Here is a 21722-nt window from a genome sequence, read left to right as displayed (position 1 = left end):
AGCAGTGCACGTGCAACACTTGCCGTCTCTTTCTTTCTTTACTACTTGAATATCTTCTGTCTCTGTCTGCAGTCCGCGGTGCGCCGGCGCAGGTCATGCAGGCAAAATGTGCGGCAATTTGTTAAATCTTTCAACAACATGTAGTAAACGGATTTGTTTTGGTTTTTGACGGGTTTTAACGAATACCGTTGCTTAAATTGGTATGCACACTGTGCATTTCACAGATGTCATACAAATTTTGTTTAGGTTGTACCGATCTGCGTCTCTGGTTAGTTAGGCTCCAAATTATCTTCAATACACTGTAGGCAGGTACTAGGTATATTTTAAGTTAGAAAGGATTTAATTTAAGTAGGGATTAAATTTAATTTGTCAAAAGTTAAAATTTTAATGAAATTTAAATAGCTAGGTCTTGGTTCAAAACTAAATGTATTTCTAATGACTTGGAACTTTGTTGCAGATTGCATTTTAGAAACCTAAACAAAGTACAACTTATCAACGCTTATATATCAGATAGACTAAGTATATTCCATCACTGGGATTCAAACTCATGCATGTCTTGGCAATCTTGGGAGACGAGTATGCATCAGCAAAACTCGTTCCAATCCAGCTTCGGGCATTTCGTTTATAAATACAGTAACCACTTACCTACTGGTAAGATTCATTCTGTGTTTATAAATAGTTTTAATACCAGTATTTACAATAACAGTGGAGATGGAATGCTGCACTGGGAATTTGCCGGTGTTACTGAACTTTATGCCACTGATTACTCGGTGAGGTTCTTGAAAGAAAGAAACTTGCTCATCATTAGTTCATACGTTGGCTTCGGGCTAAGGAAAACTAGCATAATTAAATGGCCGAGGGAGCCGGAGTCGGTATGTCTTCCGTGTAAATACCGTACAAATTGCGCATATTTTCATTCATTTAACGTAGTTCTGTGTTTAGTGTGAAGTACTGTGAAGTGTGGAAGTCATTGCATTCTTCTTTGGTTTTGTGCCTTTGAAATATTTTTTTGATGGTAGTCAGATACTTCTTCCATTGTGTAAGAGTAAGAAAGTACTTATAGAAGGAGTGTTGGACTTCTTGCGAAGTAAAATCGTTTTGAACAACAAGGCTTCGATTGCATGCTGCAAGTAACAATCCTATACAAAACAACAATTTACGTGTCGCATTGCCCAAGACGAGAGTCTAACCAAGCACTATAACAATACAGACGCCAGACTATGACACGCCAAGGTTCATTGTTTGTTTATCATTGTCATTATACTCACACCAAATAGCTACCTTACCTAATTAAAGTCGGTTAAACAGTGAAAGGTTGTAAAACTACTGACATTCTACTAATGAGTATCGTGTGTAGTAAGATTAAAATTAACCTAAAACAATAACATTAATTATTAATAGTTTTGTTTCCTTCCGCAAGTTTCTCAGCACTTTCATATTGCAGGGAAAAACTGTACAATAAAATGTTAGAACGCGGCTGCTAACATATTTGAGATCAATTGTTTAACTACATGTATCAGTAGATCATGTGTTGTATTTAGATCGGCTTAGTCGGTAATAACATTAATCGTAATTATCACCATTGTTGGATTCTTTCCGCTTATTGTACCGAGAGTGTGACAGAAGCAACCTTACACTTTTTTCGTTTTGCCGCTTTAGTAAATTATTGAAGAATTTACAGGAACTAAGATCGCATGCAGACAGTTTGGCTCACCGTTACAATAAAATAAATAGGAAAAAAGACTTAGACATTATATAATACATGTATATCATATTTTGTATAATTATAATAAACTTTATCTAACTCATTCTGTCCTTTTCAGATAATCCCGTGAAATGTCCCTCCAAAGTTACGAAAACAAAATGGCGGGGCGGTGATTCAAGATGGCTGCCACGATGGCGTCGCCCTCTGGCGAGCTGCGGCCGCAACACTCCAGGGACAACTCCAGGGACTCTGGCATCTTCCACACCACCAAGGGACTGTGGAATGCTCCGGGACTCAATAACTGCTTCTTGAACAGCGCTGTGCAGGTAAGCTTTCATCTTCTACTACTGCCCATCCAGCCGTCCAATCACACCTTTCGTTGTATAGTTATGTATGCCAGATTTGTTTTTTTAAACTTGTTTGGCTCGCCTTTGTATTCCAAAAAGGCAAAGGAAACGATATTTGCAAAGATTTTCCCATACCTTGTACATACATGTTATTTACCTCCGTGGGCCGAGATCATATTGACTATTGACTCAGTGTTATGGAAGTGCGATGTGCCCCATCATGCGTAGGTTATTGCCGACTATTAGCAATGTAACGAAAGCTTGTTGATTTTTTAATAAGTAGGCGATTTGTGATTCTAGTTGGTATTGATTTAGCTTCTTAAAACCGTTGTAACTGCTTGCCGTTCTTCCTACGCTAATCGGTTTCTGTAATTTGGATAAAATATCCTTAAGTACAAGATTTTTGTGGCTACAAAATTGATCCCAAATACATCTTCTTTTTCCATTAAAGTTTAAATAAGTACGTAAATTTGTCCGTCTTGATGTAAAACTACACTAATTTATTAACACCTACTGAAACCACTAATGGCTTTTGATTTCACCCAAAAAGGTGAACCGTTATGATTGATTCGACGACGAGCAGCTTAAACGACGGTCGAATATGGCTTCGTCCGACCATTTTTCAATAATCCCTTCAAAAGTCGACATTAATAATATTTAGTGATAAATCCGAGGATGTATCGCCGGTATTAGTCGCCCGTCGTCGGTCATCAGACGTAGTTTTTTTTTCATTGAAGTATTATTTAAATTTCAACGGGTAAAGCCAGAGGCGTTATCTTTGTGTTTGAATAATCGCCCAGAGCCTACTGGCTATGTGGGGAACTTTATCGGTTTAAAGGATTCACTGGTAAAGGATTCTCCTGTAAAGATCGGAGATTTAACGCCTGTCCTGTCTGTGGAATGCTAAGATTTGAACAATTTGTTATCGATCGTTAAACGAGCTTTTAAGCTTATCTCTACATAAATACAAGAAGCATCGTAAATTGTTCAAATAGCGCAAGTTTAGTTGTTTTATCTTATTGCTTTGTTCTTTAGGTACCAACTATTGTCTTCATCGCATCGTTAGCACAAATCTTTTTATCCTACAATACTATGTTTACAAACAAGGAAAACTTCGTTTGTTTAATGTTTTAAACGCGTGTAATTAAAAATGTAAATATTCCTAGAAAGCTCTATGGATAGTTGTTCGAAAACAACAATCTTTTTAGATGGTCATTTGAATAGTTTCGTCATTATTAAAATGAAGATGTGTGGTCAAGAGTCCATTGGACAATATGGTCCGGCGACACTGTATAACGGCGCGCACTCAATCGAACAACCGGCACACCACTGAACAGTGAACATTCAACTTTATCAGTCAGTGTTTAAGTTGGATATTGAAGAGTTCGAAGCAAATGTGTCTTCAACAGGGGTCGATGTTGACGTGACTTCTGTACCAATAATGTGTTTAGAATAGAACCTGTTAATTTTACAAGAGAACTCTAATGTGCGGTTTGTGATTTCAAAGCAGGAAATAGTTTGGGACAGCAATACGAGAAAAACAATAGCCGAACGCTAATAGCTTTTCTCACCGCGCGCGATGAACGTGCTTAGCCGTTGATAAATCTGATCCAATTTATATGGATGTAATTACGTCATGAGACTAGCCATTGGGCGATGGGTTTAGTAAAAAATGTGTGGTTCGTCCATTAGGCTTTGCCCGCGTCTCCATAATGACATAAGCTCGGGGTGCTGCATCAAAGTCACATTAAAATGCCGAAGCAATGGCGTCTCCTCATGATTCTTGATGCCTGCTTGTCGCGGCCTTCTGGGAATAGAGAAAAATGCTTCTCCGATCCTTTGGCCGAGCCAGTAATGGTGCTTTCAATTATTTTGTAATTAGTACAAAGTTCCTCTCGGAATCGGAAGACCATAATTTTCTACCTCTATGTTTAATTGAATTTCTGGAATTACTGTTGTTGGTTGATTGAAAGCATACGTTAGAAACGTGTAAAATAAGAAGATAAATATTTATCCATGCATAGCAGCTTAATCGATAGTCGGTTAGGTAGTTAATACAGATAGAATGTGCAAAAATGTTTCGCATGACTTACAATACAAAAATAGTCTATATGTCGATAGAATATATCTATCAACACTTTTAAATTGGACACGGGTGCCAATCTCCACGCCTCCCGTCTCAACTCGGCCGACCGAGCCGTCGATATGCCAATGTTCCATGTTACATTTGTTACACAGGCAGTAAGGACACTAGAAATAGGTTTTAAAAGAAGCAGTCCATGAAATTCCAGGACCTGGCCCTAATGTGGCACGTGGTAACGCGTGAACAGATAGCACGCGCCGGGAATGCTGAGAAAAAAAAAACAAAATGGACCTGGCTGGCGACAGAGAAGATTGTCTATGCCCAGATACCAACCATAGACTGATGGATGACTGCGCGCCATTTGTGCGAAATGATAAAAGGAATAAAAGTATTCTGTGTAATAATGATGAAGTGCGTTCTTGCGTCCACAGATTATTAAGTGTGCGAGTGCGTGATGCGGTGAAGCCTTTTAACAAGCACTAGCTTTTTCTTAGCTGCCTTTGCAAGTCATATAAGTGTGGCCTTATGCAGCACTTGGGCTTGATAATCTTTTGGCATTTTGATCGAGTCATCCTTGAAGCCTTTGAAGAACACAAAGGCCCACGGGAGAATTCCTGACACAAAGGCATATTCTAATCAGTTATTGTGCGTACAAATTGTTATAAAGTACACGTACAAATAGTACGTATTTTTGTTGTTGAATCAAGAAGTAACGATTCATTATTTAACAAATAATACATCACCTCCTCTTGTTCGATGTTGATTTGCTATTCTTTAGTCGGAAGTTACGGTTCTTAATCGTGTGAACTTCATAAAATCTGATTTATTTGGTCTCAGACAATTTAGAACATTAAATGGTTTTTCACGTCTTCCATAGCTCTAATGGAGGCACGCGATTGCTCTATCAATCTTAGACTTAGACTAGTGATAGACATTTAAACATTATTTAAGTACTTAATTTTGGAAAGTTTCAATTCAAGTGCTTAGTTAATAGTATTTCGTTCGTACCGTAGATTATTTCTCTTACTGCTTATTATTATTAAATTCACACACTTCAATTTGTAAAAAGGCTAACTATACTGTAGATCTAGTACAGGTTTGATAGATTGTCGAAACATATAAAAATTTCAGTTTTCTCGCATACAAAGTGGCGCCTCTAGCGGAAACTATCATGAAACTTTTGACAGATATAATCTATGCAGGTTACAGAATGAAACCAAAACATTTTTCGTTTACGTAAATTGCAAAACCAGTACTAGAGGCCCTGTACTGTGTTATGTAAATTTCAGGGTTCGCGAAACAAACTATATGGAAGGAAAGTTAAAGAATTTAATACTTAACCTATTCACTACCCAACAATAGGTTTTTTTCACTTGTAAAGTAACAATCCAGTCTTATCTAAAGGGTTCAATAAACCCAGACACGATTTTCTCTCCACACCTGAGTTCTGACCCAGTCACTAAAAGCTAATGGCGCAAGCACTTTGTTTACAAACTTATCTTACGGAAACCAGATATGGCACGGCTCTCTGGAAATAACGTCAATCTTTGGAGTCGTTTAGATTGTGCAGTCTCGCCTTTACCACTTTTTAGAAATGCACAATACCTTCATAGAAAAACGATGAAATTGCAGGTGAGAAGTTTGTAATTTCTGACAAAGGAGCAGCCGTACTTACATACTCGTATTTTTTTTCGAGTGTCATGTGCCACATACTCAAACCTTTCTACGGTAAAGAAGAATTATTTATTATTTCAGAACTCCGCTAACAAACTATACTTTTTCTCCAACAGCCTTTAAACGTTTGGAACAGTTCAGTTATTATTACTTCGTACTTACTATTACTCCCAGACAGCTTAACTACCGGGATAGTTAGGCAGCCAACTAAATACAGGTCACCTTAAATAGCTGCTCTCCATACTTCAATCAGTTTCCCTGTGAACACTTTGTTATGACAACATGCCCCCGTTCGCCAGTACTGTGCTTATTATCTGCGAGAAAATCTATCAAACGATTAAATCCCTTATCACCATTGCGGAAGAATCATTTGATAGAGAACTTTAACAGTATGATAGGGTAAAGGTACACGGCCTAAGGTACTAGTTTTCAAAACATATATCGTTGATTTGTACAGGTGCACTGGCATCGCTGCTCTTAGGTACCTACCTATTGTATTACGAACGAAGAATTTGAAATTCGAAGCACGAAGCTCCCAACTCTCATGTTTACATACCGTCGCTCGCTCATAAAAACTGTTATCAAAACGTGCCGTAGTTATCGTTAATTGTCGATTACTTTTTATGTCAAAACTCGTCGATTTCCAGCTTCATTATACCAAACGTTTTGGGCGACGAGTTTTTTCTCTCCATCTCACATGGTTACTCTTGAAGTTAATGACGATGTTTGGTCGTGATAGATGTGAGGTCGTTTGTTTGATCGGTGGTCGTGGCGGGTGCATTCCAGACTGAGATTACTTTCAAGAGTTTCAACTTCAACACGAGGTGTTCTGTCGGCCATTGTCGCGGAGAGAAGCCAGGCCCCATGAATCATATCCAGAACAAATTGCTGTATCAAAACAAGGCGGGCCGCGGGCGTGCAATGGAATTTAAAATAATAAACAAGTGAAAGAAACGCCTGCTTAATTTTAACTGTGATTTAACAAAGCATTGTTTTATACGTCCGAATGAAACACACCGTGTTGGCTGCAACAACAAAGCTCGGCTCACGTTCGTATTCTAGAATTCATAAACAATTCGACCGTAAAATTTAAAGTGTATTTTAACGAACAGCATTAGGAATTTCAATTTCATAAATAGTTATTAGAGATTTGGTTCACGTAGACCGAATATGTGTTGGATGAATTTTCACATCATGTCCCTAAGCTTGTATGGTGAATATGAAACGTGGAATGACCCGTGTGGTGGACATACTAAGTGAGGCGTGATGGGATTATGCTAAGGGAATTATCTGCGTGATTTTATATTGAGCCATCCAAGTCCAAGTTTACTGGTGGTACCCAAGAGAACTAGGTTCCTAGGGTTCCTACATATTCATTTGTTTCTAATTGTGGACGCAAATACCCACTTTGTATCTACATCTACATGTCTATGTACTAGTTAGTATTCAATTGAAACGAGTGCCTATTTTTTTAAATACTGTGAGTGCATTTTTTTAAAACTATTAGTAAAAATGACCTGTTCAAAAACGTTGTTCCAAAAAGCACTAGATAGTAAGTGATAAATAATATTTTTCGATCATCTATAATTTGGAAAAATACATCATTTGTATTCTGTAAAGCAGATGTTCCCTTTGAGACAGTATTTCACAAAATAAATGTACAAATGGCTACACGATTATTACCATTGCTATAGTAAATGTCAACCGAGCTATTACCATACGTTATACTAAAGGTGCACCCACATCTGTGCCTACTTCCACGGGAGGTTCAAAACAAGCAAATTTAATGAAGCAGGTAGTTTATCATAGTTAGTTGTAATTGGAAAGAAATATTAATCTATGTGGTTTTGATATAGGAAAAGTAATGTAGGTAACAACGTTTAACTCTTGATTTCTTTTGTTCTAACAAAGTCCGACAGAAATTGTTTATTTACCTCAATTTTTAAATGTAAACAGTAAACAGTATCTAATAATACACTCACGGGCAATGAAAAGGTTCCACTGCGAAAAACACCAATTTACTCCTAAACGGAAAAGGCTAGTTAAGGGTCGGCAATAGGCAATCGAGGGTTGGCATTGTCATAGAATTATGTAGTAAATGATGCTCTACAGCCTTGAAAAAAATCACACAGGTAGCCGAAGAGTCTAGCTAGGTGCTGAATCATTCGAATTTAAGTAAATGCTTATGGATAACTGTAAAATAATTACGAAAAACCAGTAAATCACACTCCCGTATTGTAACAACTGTGTCGTAATTATCAAGAATTTTCATATGATTCTTATCAAATTATAAAGATAAATGCTTGGACTAGGCGCTAAATACCTTGTTTTTTAATAAACACACACCTATTTTGTGTAAATTAATCCCAAACTTGAGCAATTTTTTTCCCTCAAATCTTCATACAAATATCTATGGCGGCTTTCTGTGTTATAAAATCATAAACACAAGTGACGTTTGACTCAGTCGGCCGGTGGCCTCCAAAGAAGGGTCACGTCGGTTTAGGCGGCACTGACAGCTCGCGATCTAATTGTGTACAGACACAAAATCACTGCACATTGGTTGTCATTGCACTTTTTCAACTTTTATGACACCAACATAATTTGATTTGAAATTGAGGAGGCATAATTCTTATACTATATTCAATAAATTAAATGATAATGTTTTTTATTAGTTAAGTCCATGGTACTTCTTGATTAAATTATAATTATTAATGCCTAACTAAAACTCACTAATATAAAATTAAAATTAAACTAAAAAGAAGATGCTGGCCAGATCGCTGCCACTGTCGGGTAGGGTACCCAAGACGCTGGCCGCGTTACCCCGCTATATAGCGATGCTTAGCCTTTGTTATAGGTAAGTGCCAGCCCTAGGGTCCCTTGAGACTTCTATTAGTCTGCTGCTGATGTCTTTAAAAAGCTGACGTGCCTCCCCACGGCCCTGGGATGAGGAGCAGGAATATAGTGAATGGATCTAAGTGATGACAATACGTAGGAAGATTAGGTTAGGATTCAAAAACACAGTCTCATGGTGCTGGTTGAGGCATGGTCTCGTGAGGATCTGATGAGGGCAGTAACACGGAGGTGACTGAATTTTATTTCAAAGATTTAATAGCTAAAAGCATCGAGTTTGGGCGCGGTGGTAGCTCAGTCGGGTAAGCGCCCGCTTCTCACGCAAGAGATGCGGGTTCGAATCACGGCGCTGACATGTACCAATGAGTTCTTTTAACTTAAGTACAATGTATACCATCGCTCTAACGGTGAAGGAAAACATCGTGAGGAAACCTGCATATCTAGATTTAGCACATCTAGATATGTGAACCCACCAACCCGCAGTGGACCAGCGTGGTGGGAAATGGTTCAAGCTTAGGAAGGCAGTTTAGACCTTGGGGATATGCACAAAGGTTCCACTCGAGAGAGCCAGGTGCAGGTACTTACACCCCCACAGAGAATAGAATAGAATCGAGTTTGGGCTATTAAGTATGTTTTTCAAAGAGAGAGAGAAAGATATTTTAGGTTTCCTCTGGATTAGTTAGGTTTACTGGGTTTACTAAATTCATTCGTAACGTAAAATTGTCAATGACGGAATTTCTTCTATAGACAGTAGCCACTAATAAAAACAACGATATATGGCGTGATTTGCAAAAGTACCTATCTTGTCAACCTGCCACGGGGTGACTTCGGTGGGTAACTCAGAATAATACTAATTATATGTTATTGCATCAATAATAAAAAAATCAAGAAAATATTCAAAGTTTCCATCCTCGCTTTTCACGCACACAAATCACAAACTCATGACTTGTTCTAGGAGCAGGGTCTACCCTGGTGCATTTCCATGACCACTTTTCATTAGCGTCCCACCGGTTTCAATGCTCAGCGGAATAGCACCATTAACCATTATTATTCTGAGATATCATCACTTCTTATTCTGAGTTACCCAACATAAAATCACGCCATCTATTGAAATCATTTTTTAAATTAGGATTTGTCTATGGTGTGGTCCCCAAATTTAAGGGTAAAAGCCAAATAATTATATATTAACCTTTTTTTATACCTATTATATTAAAAGACCTATTTAACGATACCCTACCTACACCATCAAAATAACCGGAAAAAATATCAGCCCCAATTTACTTGTATGGCAGAGGGAGTACCCCAATTTTTTTTGGGTACTCCTCATATCTATGCGAAATATCAGCTTGATATCTTTACCCGTTTCTGAGAAAAAGGGCAGTGACAGACAGTCAGTCAGACAGACGGACAACAAAGAGATCTTATAACGGTTGCTTTTTTCCTTTTGAGGTACGAAACTCTAAAAATATGAAAAAATATTATTCTGCCACCAAAAAATATACTTACAAACATACATACATACAATCAAAAAACATTACTCTCCTCCTTCGGCAGTCGGGTTAAAACAAGTGAGACTGATTCTGAACTTTTGTTCTACGAGTTTTAAAAATTAACCAAAAAAAACTTTATCATAGAAACTTTGTTGACACGTGACTTTTTACCATGGAAAACGATTTTTTTTTTCGCGTTTTTGCAAAACTCGTAGAACTAAAGTTGTTCAGAATGACCCCTTGAGTCATCCCCTTTCGGCTTAGTATACCCTTAGTATAACTTATTATCTACACTTTAATACCTGTAGTTACCTTTCTACAAGTAAATACCACATTTGTTTAGAAATCTAATCGGGTTCCGAGTATGGAGAAAAGTGGCACCCCTATTAATTTCTACTCTTTCCTGGTGCCTACCAGTGTAAGTAAGAATTATACTTACTTACCCTAAAATCACCCAAAATGTACTTGAACATAATTGTCAATAAAGTTGGCGAGTAAAAGTTTATCGAACCACTGTGCAAACTAACATGTGTGCGTGTCACTGCGTGTGCTGTGTGAAGAGCATTGAAAACCCAAAATTGGCGCGGCACGTCACCCTGTAAGGGCCCTTAATGACGCCTTGTGAAACATTGAAGTACATTAAATTTAACAGTGCATCAGCCACCAACTAAAAACGGTAAGTAATATTTTGTTCAAATTTTTAATTAAATTTTGGAAAAAAATGTGGTGTTTGTTGTTTGGCATTTTGTGAGTGGAACTTTTTCATTGCACGTGAGTGTAATAAACAGAATTACGTATTGTTACCTAAACAACACTACCTATTTACCGTTGCTTTGTTAACAAGAGACTATCGTAACTCGTAACGGTGGTTGGAAAATCTCTATAAATAACATTATTTATCTTCTCTACCGACACGTCTCATACATTTATTCGATAAATCAAAACAAGCATCGAGCAGGTGCATCGCTCATCCACGAGCAGTTTTTCTCAAGTATTGATTTGATTGACATGCTACGGACTTGAGCGGTTAGCGATTTCCAGATATAATATTATTATTAAGTATATCGTTCTCGTTGTGGTTGTCTGGATGAGATTACATTTAGCTAATTAGGCCGCTGATTGTGCTAAGTATTTTCAGTTTTATCTATTATTTGTCTGCAATAATAAGGAGAATTTATCTTATCTTGGAGGAGTTAGTTCAAGTACAGTAAGTAAATACGGAACCTTCTGGTTAAAATCCTAACACAAGATAGGTTCATGATGATGATGATGATGATGATGATGATGACGACATCATAAGTATTATGCATTGGAAGAAATTATTCTTCTTAAATATTTTAGTTGAAACCGCTACTTCTGCAGGCGCATGTAAACCCGCCAATCGCTAGCGTCCGTAGTGTGTCTTCACTCGGTATTCATCCAATGACAACTGGTGCATCGGGCCACCGACCAATGGGCGACGGCATTCCGTCGCGAGCCCTCCGGCATTTCCTTTCCGCATATTTACGCTTTTTGTATATTTTATACAAGTCGTGAGTAGACATATATACATATTATAAATATTCAAGGATACATACAATAAGAAAAGGCTGTTATTACCGATGCGGTCGGCGAGAATCTTGTAGAAAAAAATATCATTACGGCAATGGCTAGAACCCACTTTATTCCCTAAAGATATTGTTTAACTTTACTTTTAAAATAAAATAGCTGTCATGTTTAGTTTGAAATAAGAATCTGCAAACGAATTCTACGTCACACGCACATAATTAGAAAAATATAATTGATATCTCTGATTACACGGCTTATTAGGTAGGCTTAAGCCAATTAAATACCTACACAGGTTTTTTAACTACAAAGGATATGGCCGAGTGTCAATTTCCTCAGATCTCGATAATATTCCACTTCATCCTGGCAAATTCAATTAGCTAATAAGGAGTTCTTAATAGGTGATTAAAAAGCTTTTAACCCGTCAAGTGCACGCGCTGCAATGTGCCCTGTCCGGCCTCGTGTAGGGATATCCTCTGGATAGCATTTCCTAGCAGTTTGTCTAGTGTTTATAAAAATAGTTTAAGTAGATTAATTCTGGGTACCTACTTTACCTTTTATTCCCAATCTTGCTCCTTATTTCGTACCCCGTACCCGTTACAGCCAGTTAATATTATTTTCGTAAGTAAGTACTTCATCTTTTTCATTCATTTCAATGAGATGAATTGAACGAATCTCTTCTATCTGATTTTGCAACATTTTACATAATATTAATATAACTATATTCTCTACTCTCCTTTATAATCGCATCACACCTGTAACTTCCAACTGCTCTACAACACCTTTCGAAAACACAGAAATAGACCGCATAATAACATTAATAACCTAGCGTTTACACCTACTTGCGAGCCTAAAAAGAGGCGTGACATAATACTATAATACCTCTTTGGATACATCACCCTGAGCAAAGAGGCGCTACATGTTGTCTCTGGTCACTTTAGCTTCGCTGCGTAAACCACGACTCTATCTCGTTGTATTAAGCATCATGCATAGCAGCCTTCATTTGTTTTTAAGCCAGGGAACCTCAGGTGCCTCGAGACAGTAGCGTCACGGGTCAGCGCGTCCGGAAGGAACTGTATCGTGGGAACCTCAGACACCCTTTTTATATTGTCTTATTATACAAATTACTAGAGTAGAGATGTGCCCACAGTCCCACATGGCTCGTCTATGGTCGGGTCGGCGCGGCGCTAAACTATTGTAGCGTAGCGAGGTAAAGGAGCTTAAAGGAGTTATATTTATAGTTGAATGTGACGCAGATGCAAAAATAGATCGAATACATACATACTACCAACATCACATGTTTATCCATTTTTTTATTCAGTTTAGTCCTCTCTATGTGTGGTGTTGAATTTTGACCAAAAGCATATGCAGCACATTTAACGAAAGCGTTATTGATGTTAGTTTCTGTGACTGCTCCATTAGTCTATAGTCATGCAAGCCAAACAAACGCGGACCATCAAACGAACCGTAAAATGTGTTGGTAGTTGGTACATCTCTACGAATTATACGAATTTAGATTATGTATTAGCTGCGAGATACATGTTGTGGCGATGGCGATGGTGGGCGCTGGGCCCGAAACAAATGAATTGATCTTAATTGTTGGAAGGCATTGTTTGTTAGTACATAATTATAAAATATTAAATATATTTTCGGACGCCAAGATTGATTGCTAAGATACGGTGTGTAACACATAGGTGGATATCAAGTATGAAAAAACTATGGTTCATCAAAACAGCAAACTTTATAAACGCTTCAATTTATTTTAACTACACACACATTATTTGCTAGCAAATAAGTCATTTAAATGTTTAATTCCATTTGATGTTTTAATTTGATAATATTTTTATTTAGATTGTAGAGCTAAAGTTTAACGTATCGATCGATATTATTACTTGCAAAAACCAAGTTAGAAAGTGAAAAGTTTGTCATTGAGAATACATTTACATACCTAATTCTATTTTCATTCTTCAGTTCAAGAAAATTCATAGACTTTTAATTATCTTCAGTCCCTCACATGACGAGGCCACCGACAGACCGGCAGTGACCCCTGCTCTTATTGTTTCTGGGTCATTTTATTGCATTATTAATTAACGTTTATTATGAGCGAACGTGCATTCGTCGTGGGATACGATTTTATTGTTCAAACTGTAACAAATGTAGGTTGCTCTGCGGTTGCCACACACTCTTGCAACTGCTGCACTCCTAGTACCGTGGACCACCCTAAATGTAATACTTAAAGTTGAAATATAGCTATTACGTTTCTCCAATTAAGGAAATATAAATCAAGTTTCTCACAAGAATAATTCTACTTGAGCATGAACTTAAAGTCCTAACCAACGCAGTTTTCTTACATCGCATTTCAGATCGAAATACGAATCAATCAAGACATCTAAATTAACAAAAATGTGTTGCTCTCTACTATTACTATGAATATATTTTATTACTATTGATGATCACTTTCTCCAATTTAAGTAAAGAAGAGCTTGTGCGTGCGCTAATAATTACCCGTGGTTCTTGATCACTTTTTATTTACCTTCCATCATCAATGATTACGTCATCATCGTGAGTAATTTGTGTCAATTTCGACCGACCACCGACCATGTGTGTCCGGGAAGGCAAACAAAACTCGTATAATATCAAACTTCCTCCAATTTCTATCTTTGAATTTCTCGTTTTTAAACTTGGATGGAAAAGTAAAATTACTTAATGTGTAAATAATAAGAGTGTTGCGGTCGGTAGCTACCGTATTAGATCCCTGGTCGATAGATGCATCGTGAGAACTATCTCGAGATATCAATACCGTATGCATGTGATTGATTTCTTTGCAGTCCCGTTTTATCTCACTGCTTTAGATTCTCTATATTTCTTTCCTTTTCAGTACCTAGCTTACTATTCTATTTTATTTTGACATTAATTGTGACTATTTCTGGATCTAATTATTTAGTTTTAAAGTATGGTATGTTATGTATCACTTTTACTGTTATATTTAATATTGACATGTAATGAATAATTATCAATAAACAAATCTAATCTAATCTAATCTAGTAAGTACTATGTACCTCGTAAATTTTACTCTTGAACCTTTAAGTAGCGTATAAGTGATGGCAATTCGCGCAATTCGCACTTTATATTGTTTTCTCCAGCTTCCGTTAAACAAACGCAATTTTCCAGTTCGTAAAGTAAATTTGTACAATATACCTCTGCGACCCCATGTCCGGCCTGCATTGTCTTGGAGGCAGGCGTATTACTTGGCCGGTTAGACCGATTCGTTACACTCAACTCTGAATGGAGGCAGCGCGCGACGCCATGCTTCATTGTATTCCGATTTTGACTTTTTGCTTTGAGATTTCTTTTTAAATTAATGATTATGGCCTCCTTGCCGAATTTCGGCCGCGGCAGCCAGTCTCATTGAGACCAACCGACTGCGTAGGAGTCCAAGTGTATGCACAGTACACACCACTGTCCTTAAAATCTCTCTCTACAGACATAACGTGTCATAACCTGGTCATAACCCATTGAGGCCGATATAAAAAACACACAAAAAAACACGCACTCACGCCTTGTACTAATGTACTCTCTTGCGGGGTAGGCAGAGGTGCATTGCTGCACTCACTTTTCGCCAGAGTGTTATGTTAGTCCCAATGTAATAGGGGGCGGGCCTATTGCCATTTTACGGGCACTAGATTAAACAAATATCTGCCCCAGCCGGGAATCAAACCCGGGACCATCGGCTCAGTAGTCAGGGTCACTAACCACTACGCCATTCGGTCGTCATGAGGCCGATACAACTGGACAAAGCAAATAGCAATAACAAGGACTTACTTTGTAAGAAGCCGTTATCATTTTGCGATGGTATTATTGTTAGTAATCACATACAAGGAGTTCAAACTGTCTGAAGAGTAAGGAAGTTACCCCGTGCGCTGAACCGTGACCCCGCGACCTGCGTTTTGATGACTCACCCTTCCTGGCAGACGCAAGGATTCGTGGTCTCCTGTGACTAACCAAGACCGAGACACACAAAAAACACAATAACCATTGTTCAACTGGACTCGATCGTGAAGCCAGCCAATAACACTCCGGACTAATTTTCTGGACATTTATTGCGCGTAAAACATAATAATTTTGATGAATAATGTAGGTAACTTTGTTAAGACACGAACCGAGTGTTGGATTTGCATAAAGCGATGGTGTATACGAAATGTGTGCGCTAATCTTGGCATCGGGCCCCGGGCGGGTGCGGAGTGGAGACGAAGACGTGTGGGAAAGCGCGGCCGGGCGTGTCGCCGCCGCTCTGCCCAGGGTAATGATCTAATTACTGCAGCCCGCAGGTGCTCGGTCAAAGGTTGCCAGCTCTCAAAGGACTTGAAGACCCTTCATTCTCTAGCCCAGGCAACCAGAACCGGCCTGTAATAAGGAAGCGTCAGTCAAACTAGGACTCCGCAAATCATAGACTCCTCGACGAACTGACGACGGTTAAATTATAACCTTAACCCGACATCGTTTAGCCACTCTATTATGGCAAGATAAATGTCTTGTTAAGTCCTTCAATAACCATGTTTATTTGAGTGCTCTGTACCAGCTGTGCCAAGATTTACGATGTTGTAATCAATTTCCAATAGAGTTTAATAGAATTGAAAGACGTTTAAAGCAATTGTGGCAATTTATTGTAGGGAGATGACTGTGGGATCGCGGTCGCTTCACGCTTCCCGGTTTTACAGATTCGATTTAAATAAATAAAATATAAAGTTTATGCGGTTGACTTGTAATAATGTATACTTACAAATAAATTATCATAATAATATCTTAATTTTATGGCGTAGTCTTATTTAATTCCAGATACACTAACTATAACTACAAGTACATGTACATTTGCTTTGCATGTCAAATTCTGACTTGCAAGTTCGTTTTGTGTTCACGGAAAGCGTAACATTTACTTCCAGAACAATTTACAGCAGAAGCAGCTATAAAAGTTTTTTTTGGGCGGTAGGTGCAAAAAAAGAAGCACATAATTTTATAACTCTTTAAATTTTTAATAGTTAAAACCTATAAATAAACATATCTTTCCCATAATAACAATCGGAATATGTACAAATTAAATCAATAACTGTTATCTGCACTGTCCTAAACCTCTATGCTGTAAATACTGCACTTACCAACTGGCATAACCTCAAACTACACAAACAACAACACTATGGCCACAGCACAAAAAGTTCTTCAGAAACAGATGGATATGGAGTCAATGATTGCCAGCCGTTTGGATGACTTCGAGTCAAGGATGAAGGCTATAAGCACCTCAGAAAAGAAGACTGATGTTGATGTTCTTGCCTCTGACTTCGCAGCATTCAAGGACATGGTTCTGTGTGTTCTGCGCCTCTTGCAGGACCAAGTGGCCAGTCTGGCAAATCAAGTCGACGAGATGGACTGCCAGAGTCGCCGTAATGCCCTGATATTCAGCGGTGTGCAGGAGCAGGATGGAGAGGACCCAGCAGCCACGGTATCAGGCATTGTGACTAAGATGGGGGTAGTAGGCTTTGACAAGTCTGCAATCCAGCATTGCGTCAGGATAGGTGCGAAGAATCCCAAGAGGCCGCGCCCAATTCTTGTTCGGCTGGCCAGCATCTCCATCAAGGCATCAGTGTGGGCCCATAAGAAGCAGCTGAAGTCAAGTGGCATGGTCGTCAGTGAGTTTCTGACCAAGAGCCGGCAGGACATCTATGCGCGCGCCCGTCGGCACTTCGGGATGAGCGCGAGCTGGACGTGGAACGGCGCCGTGTTCCTCAAGCTCGCTGACGGCACCAACGTGAAGGTGGCGACGGCTGCCCAGCTGGATGAGTTGTGCAGGAAGCATCCTGCGGCAACTCCGACGACCTCAGCGGCCGCCAGGACTCCCATCGACAAGCCCGTGACCAAGCCCAGCAAGCTGACTCCCGCCGCTGCTGCGGCTGCGCCTGCTACAAGGAGCAAGACTGGCGCAACATCTAGGGATAGGCGGGTGTAATGCACAGGTTTTCTGCATTTTGAGTGTCTGTTTGAACATATTATCTATTTTTTCCTTATAAACATTGCAAGCTGTACATCCTACCCTGTTTTGTGAAGGTATTTATTTGGTTAACTTTTATTTTTCGTGACGTGTTGTTAACTCGTAAGGCTTTTGACAGTTGACTTTGACGTTTGAGTCGTTTGACGTTTTCACACAGAGTAACCATAAGTTGCGTTCAGAAATTGTATTAGTAAATTTTATTTTTCACACTCTAAATAATGATAGCCTGATTTAGCCTTTTTCTTGGTTATTCCATTATTATATTTTTTTTCTTTTGCTAGGACTATGCAGTTTTAAATATTATTTTGTAAATTAATAATCCACAATAGATAGTTTTATTAGGAATTAGTATAGTTTTAGGTATTTAGTTATATCGATATATATATATGTTATTATATTTAGTACATTATATATGAGTATATATGATTCTGCAGGTAGTGATGATGATAGCTTCTTATCATGTTCTTCAATAGGTTCCACCTCTCCTGTTATGTCTTATATTCCACTCTCCTCTAGCCTCAACACGCAATTTTCTCACCATCGCAAAGCATTTAATGTGGTCCATATCAACGCACAGAGTATTCCTTCACACCATTCCGATATGCTTGCGTCATTTGATAATAGCAATATACATGCCATTCTAGTCTCCGAATCCTGGTTAAAACCCTCTCTTGACTCTTCTCTCTACCCATTACCAGGATTTAAATTAGTACGTAACGATCGTACGAATAAAGGTGGTGGTGGAGTGGCTATATACCTCCGCAGTCACATACCTTACACCATAGTTAGTAGGTCTCCAAGTGAATATTCGGGAAAGGCTGAACATCTTTTCTTGGAGGTGCGTCTTAATTTCAGCAGAATTCTTCTCGGAGTCTACTATAGCCCCTGTATGACCGTTAATTACTTCGATTCCTTTGAGAAGCTTCTCGAGGATTATTCTCCCAATTTCGATAACACTATAGTCATGGGCGATTTTAATACGTGCCTCTTGAAAGATGATCACCGTTCCAAAACAATATGCTCCATCACGGCTGCGAAAAATCTCCACATCTTGCCTCTTGGTGCTACGCACCATCCACCTAATTCCGATCCTACTCTTCTAGATCTTGTCATTGTTTCTTCTCCTAACCTCGTCCTCGAGCATGGTCAATTAACTGCTGATTGTTTCTCCTACCATGATCTTCTTTATCTTTCTTATAAGGTCCGCACTCCTAAACCAAAAAAGCGTACAATTCTCCAGCGTGATTTTAAGAGAATGGACATGCAGCAGCTTTGTGAAGATGCAAAGACTATTGATTGGGCACAGCTGGATAGCATTAATGATATTGACGCGAGGGTCAATGTGTTTAATTCTCTCTTGACCAACCTCTTCGATAAGCACGCCCCTCTGCGTCCATTTCGTGTGAAGCAGCTGCCTGCTCCTTGGCTTACCGATCATATTAAAAGCCTTATGACAAAACGCGATCATGCCAAATATCGCTATAAAAAGCAACCGACTGATGACCACTTAAAGCAGTATAAAGAGCTGAGGAATCGATGCAATAGAGTGTGTAGAGATGCAAAACGCCGATACATTCATACTTCCATTGACAACTGTGATACCTCGCAGTTATGGTCGTTTCTTAGAACACTGGGCATAGGAAAATCTCAGACAAACTCTAATGTTGATACAGACCTCGATGCACTCAATAAGCATTTCTCTACCCCACCTTTGACTATTAATGATCAAAACAAGGCTGAGGCTCTGTGCAATCTTGCTTCTACACCGTCCATTGATTGCCCTCCATTCACTTTCAAATTGGTCTCTGGTCGTGACGTTAAGAGATGTGTTTCCCATATTACTAGCAAGGCAACGGGAACTGATAATATTAGTATCCTGATGATTAAACCCATTCTCGAAATAATTTTACCACATATAACTAATATTATGAACCTTTCCTTAATCTCATGTTCCTTTCCTAGCATGTGGAAGAATGCTTTTATTGTCCCTCTTCCAAAAGTTCCCAACCCAACCACATTATCCCAATTTCGCCCCATTTCAATCCTACCTTTCCTGTCAAAAGTCCTTGAACGCCTTGTATTCGAACAATTTTCCAACTTCCTATCCACTCACCATCTCCTTAACGAATTTCAGTCTGGGTTTCGTACCGGCCATAGCACCGTCACCGCGCTCATAAAGGTCACCGATGATATCCGTCTAAATATGGAAAATCACCAAGTAACTGTGCTTACCCTGTTAGATTTCAGTAATGCTTTTAACACGGTTGATCTTGACATACTCCTTGGAATTTTACGATCTCTTAACGTATCTCCGACAGTCACCACTTGGTTCGAATCTTACCTTAAGGGACGCCAGCAGTGCGTTCGCACCGACGCAGAGAGCTCTGCCTGGTGTCCGGTACTAGCGGGCGTCCCGCAAGGCGGCGTGCTATCTCCTTTACTCTTTTCACTATTTATTAATATCTTAGCTAAACAACTTACTTCTCTCTACCACCTCTATGCAGACGATCTCCAGATCTACACTAGTGCTCTTCCGGAAGACATTAATTCGGCAATTGATGTCATCAATCAAAACCTGGACATAATATCTAAATGGGTAAAGAAGTTTGGACTTCTACTCAATCCTAACAAGTCGCAAGCTATTATGATTGGAAGTCCGAGGCTGCTGAATAGATCTTATTTGTCCCTTGATACCAAGCTGTACTATGACGGTACTGAGATACTTTTTGTTAAATCAGTTAAGAATCTGGGCGTAATTATGGATAGCACATTTACCTGGCTACCCCAAGTAGAAGCAGTTAGTAAAAAAGTCTTTGCATCCTGTCACTCCCTTAAGCGCTTGCAATTTTTCCTGCCTCATCACACTAAGATTACGCTGGCACAGTCACTACTGCTCCCGATTCTCGATTACGCAGACGTAAGCTATCTTGACCTCACAGAGGAGCTACTTAACAAACTCGAACGTCTCCAGAATTTATGTATCCGATTTATTTTCGGATTACGTAAATATGATCATATTTCTGAGTACCGTGCTGTACTAAAGTGGCTCCCGATTCGCCTTCGAAGGAATACTCATATTCTTTGTCTTCTTTATAATGCCCTTAATAATCCAAATGCTCCCCAGTACCTACGAAGCAAGTTCACATACTTGTCTTCCCACGGACGTGCTTTGCGATCACAGGAAAATAAAATGCTGAGTGTACCGCAACATACCAGTGCGGCCTATAGTGGCTCCTTTGCTGTCAAAGCTGTGAATCTGTGGAACTCGCTACCAGTGGAAGTACGGCTATCGTCATCACTTAATGTATTTAAAAATAGTCTTAAATTACATTATTATAAGACCTTGGGATGGTAATTGTTTTATTCTATTTTATTTATGTATTTATTTATTTATATATGTAATAGTATATTTATATATGTATACTACTATTTATATTAATATAAAACATGATAGTTAATATATGTAGGTACATAATAGTTATTTATATTTATTTATTTTTAGCTTAGAACTTTATATGTTAGGTTATAGTTAGATATGTTTATTTAAATTTGGATTAGGTTACACTTGATTGTCTCTATGTATACAGTAGTTTTATTTAATTTTAAGAGTTATAGGCTTACTTTTATTTCCACACCATAAAGGTTGACTGGAAGAAATCGCGTTTAGGCGATAAGTCCGCCTTTGTATATATATACTTGTATTGTTCTTTCTTGTACTTGTTAACTTTTACTTTAAACTGTGTAATTTGTGTATACATACAATAAAGTGTTTAAATAAATAAATAAATAAATAAATAAAACGACAGTAACTGACTACCGAGAATCTATTTGTCCCTCTAAAAAGCGTGTACCGTTTGAACACAGTATCTTCTAAAATGGTTCGGAAAACTCAAACATACTATGTTGTGGACATGAAGTTTCCTCATACAACGATAAACACTCCATATTGGTCTGTTATATGTAACTTCTTTAGTTCGTTCCAGAGATG

At 38.6% G+C, this 21722-nt stretch overlaps 1 protein-coding gene across 1 annotated transcript in view; it reads left to right on the top strand.

Annotated features, from left to right (window-relative positions):
• LOC105389135 overlaps positions 1–21722 on the top strand; it is a 74286-nt gene that overhangs the window by 7154 nt on the left and 45410 nt on the right. The window contains exon 2 of the mRNA XM_048623041.1: positions 1824–2031. Within this exon, the coding sequence (XP_048478998.1) occupies positions 1885–2031 (147 nt within the window). The 5' untranslated portion in view covers positions 1824–1884. The remainder of the gene's footprint in view (positions 1–1823; positions 2032–21722) is intronic.

The sequence above is a fragment of the Plutella xylostella genome, chromosome 9 (assembly GCF_932276165.1).
Source record: "Plutella xylostella chromosome 9, ilPluXylo3.1, whole genome shotgun sequence".
In the NCBI taxonomy this organism is placed as follows: Eukaryota; Metazoa; Arthropoda; class Insecta; order Lepidoptera; family Plutellidae; genus Plutella; species Plutella xylostella.
The sequence above is the reverse complement of the archived record's forward strand: the minus strand, read 5'-3'. Positions and strand labels throughout refer to the sequence as shown.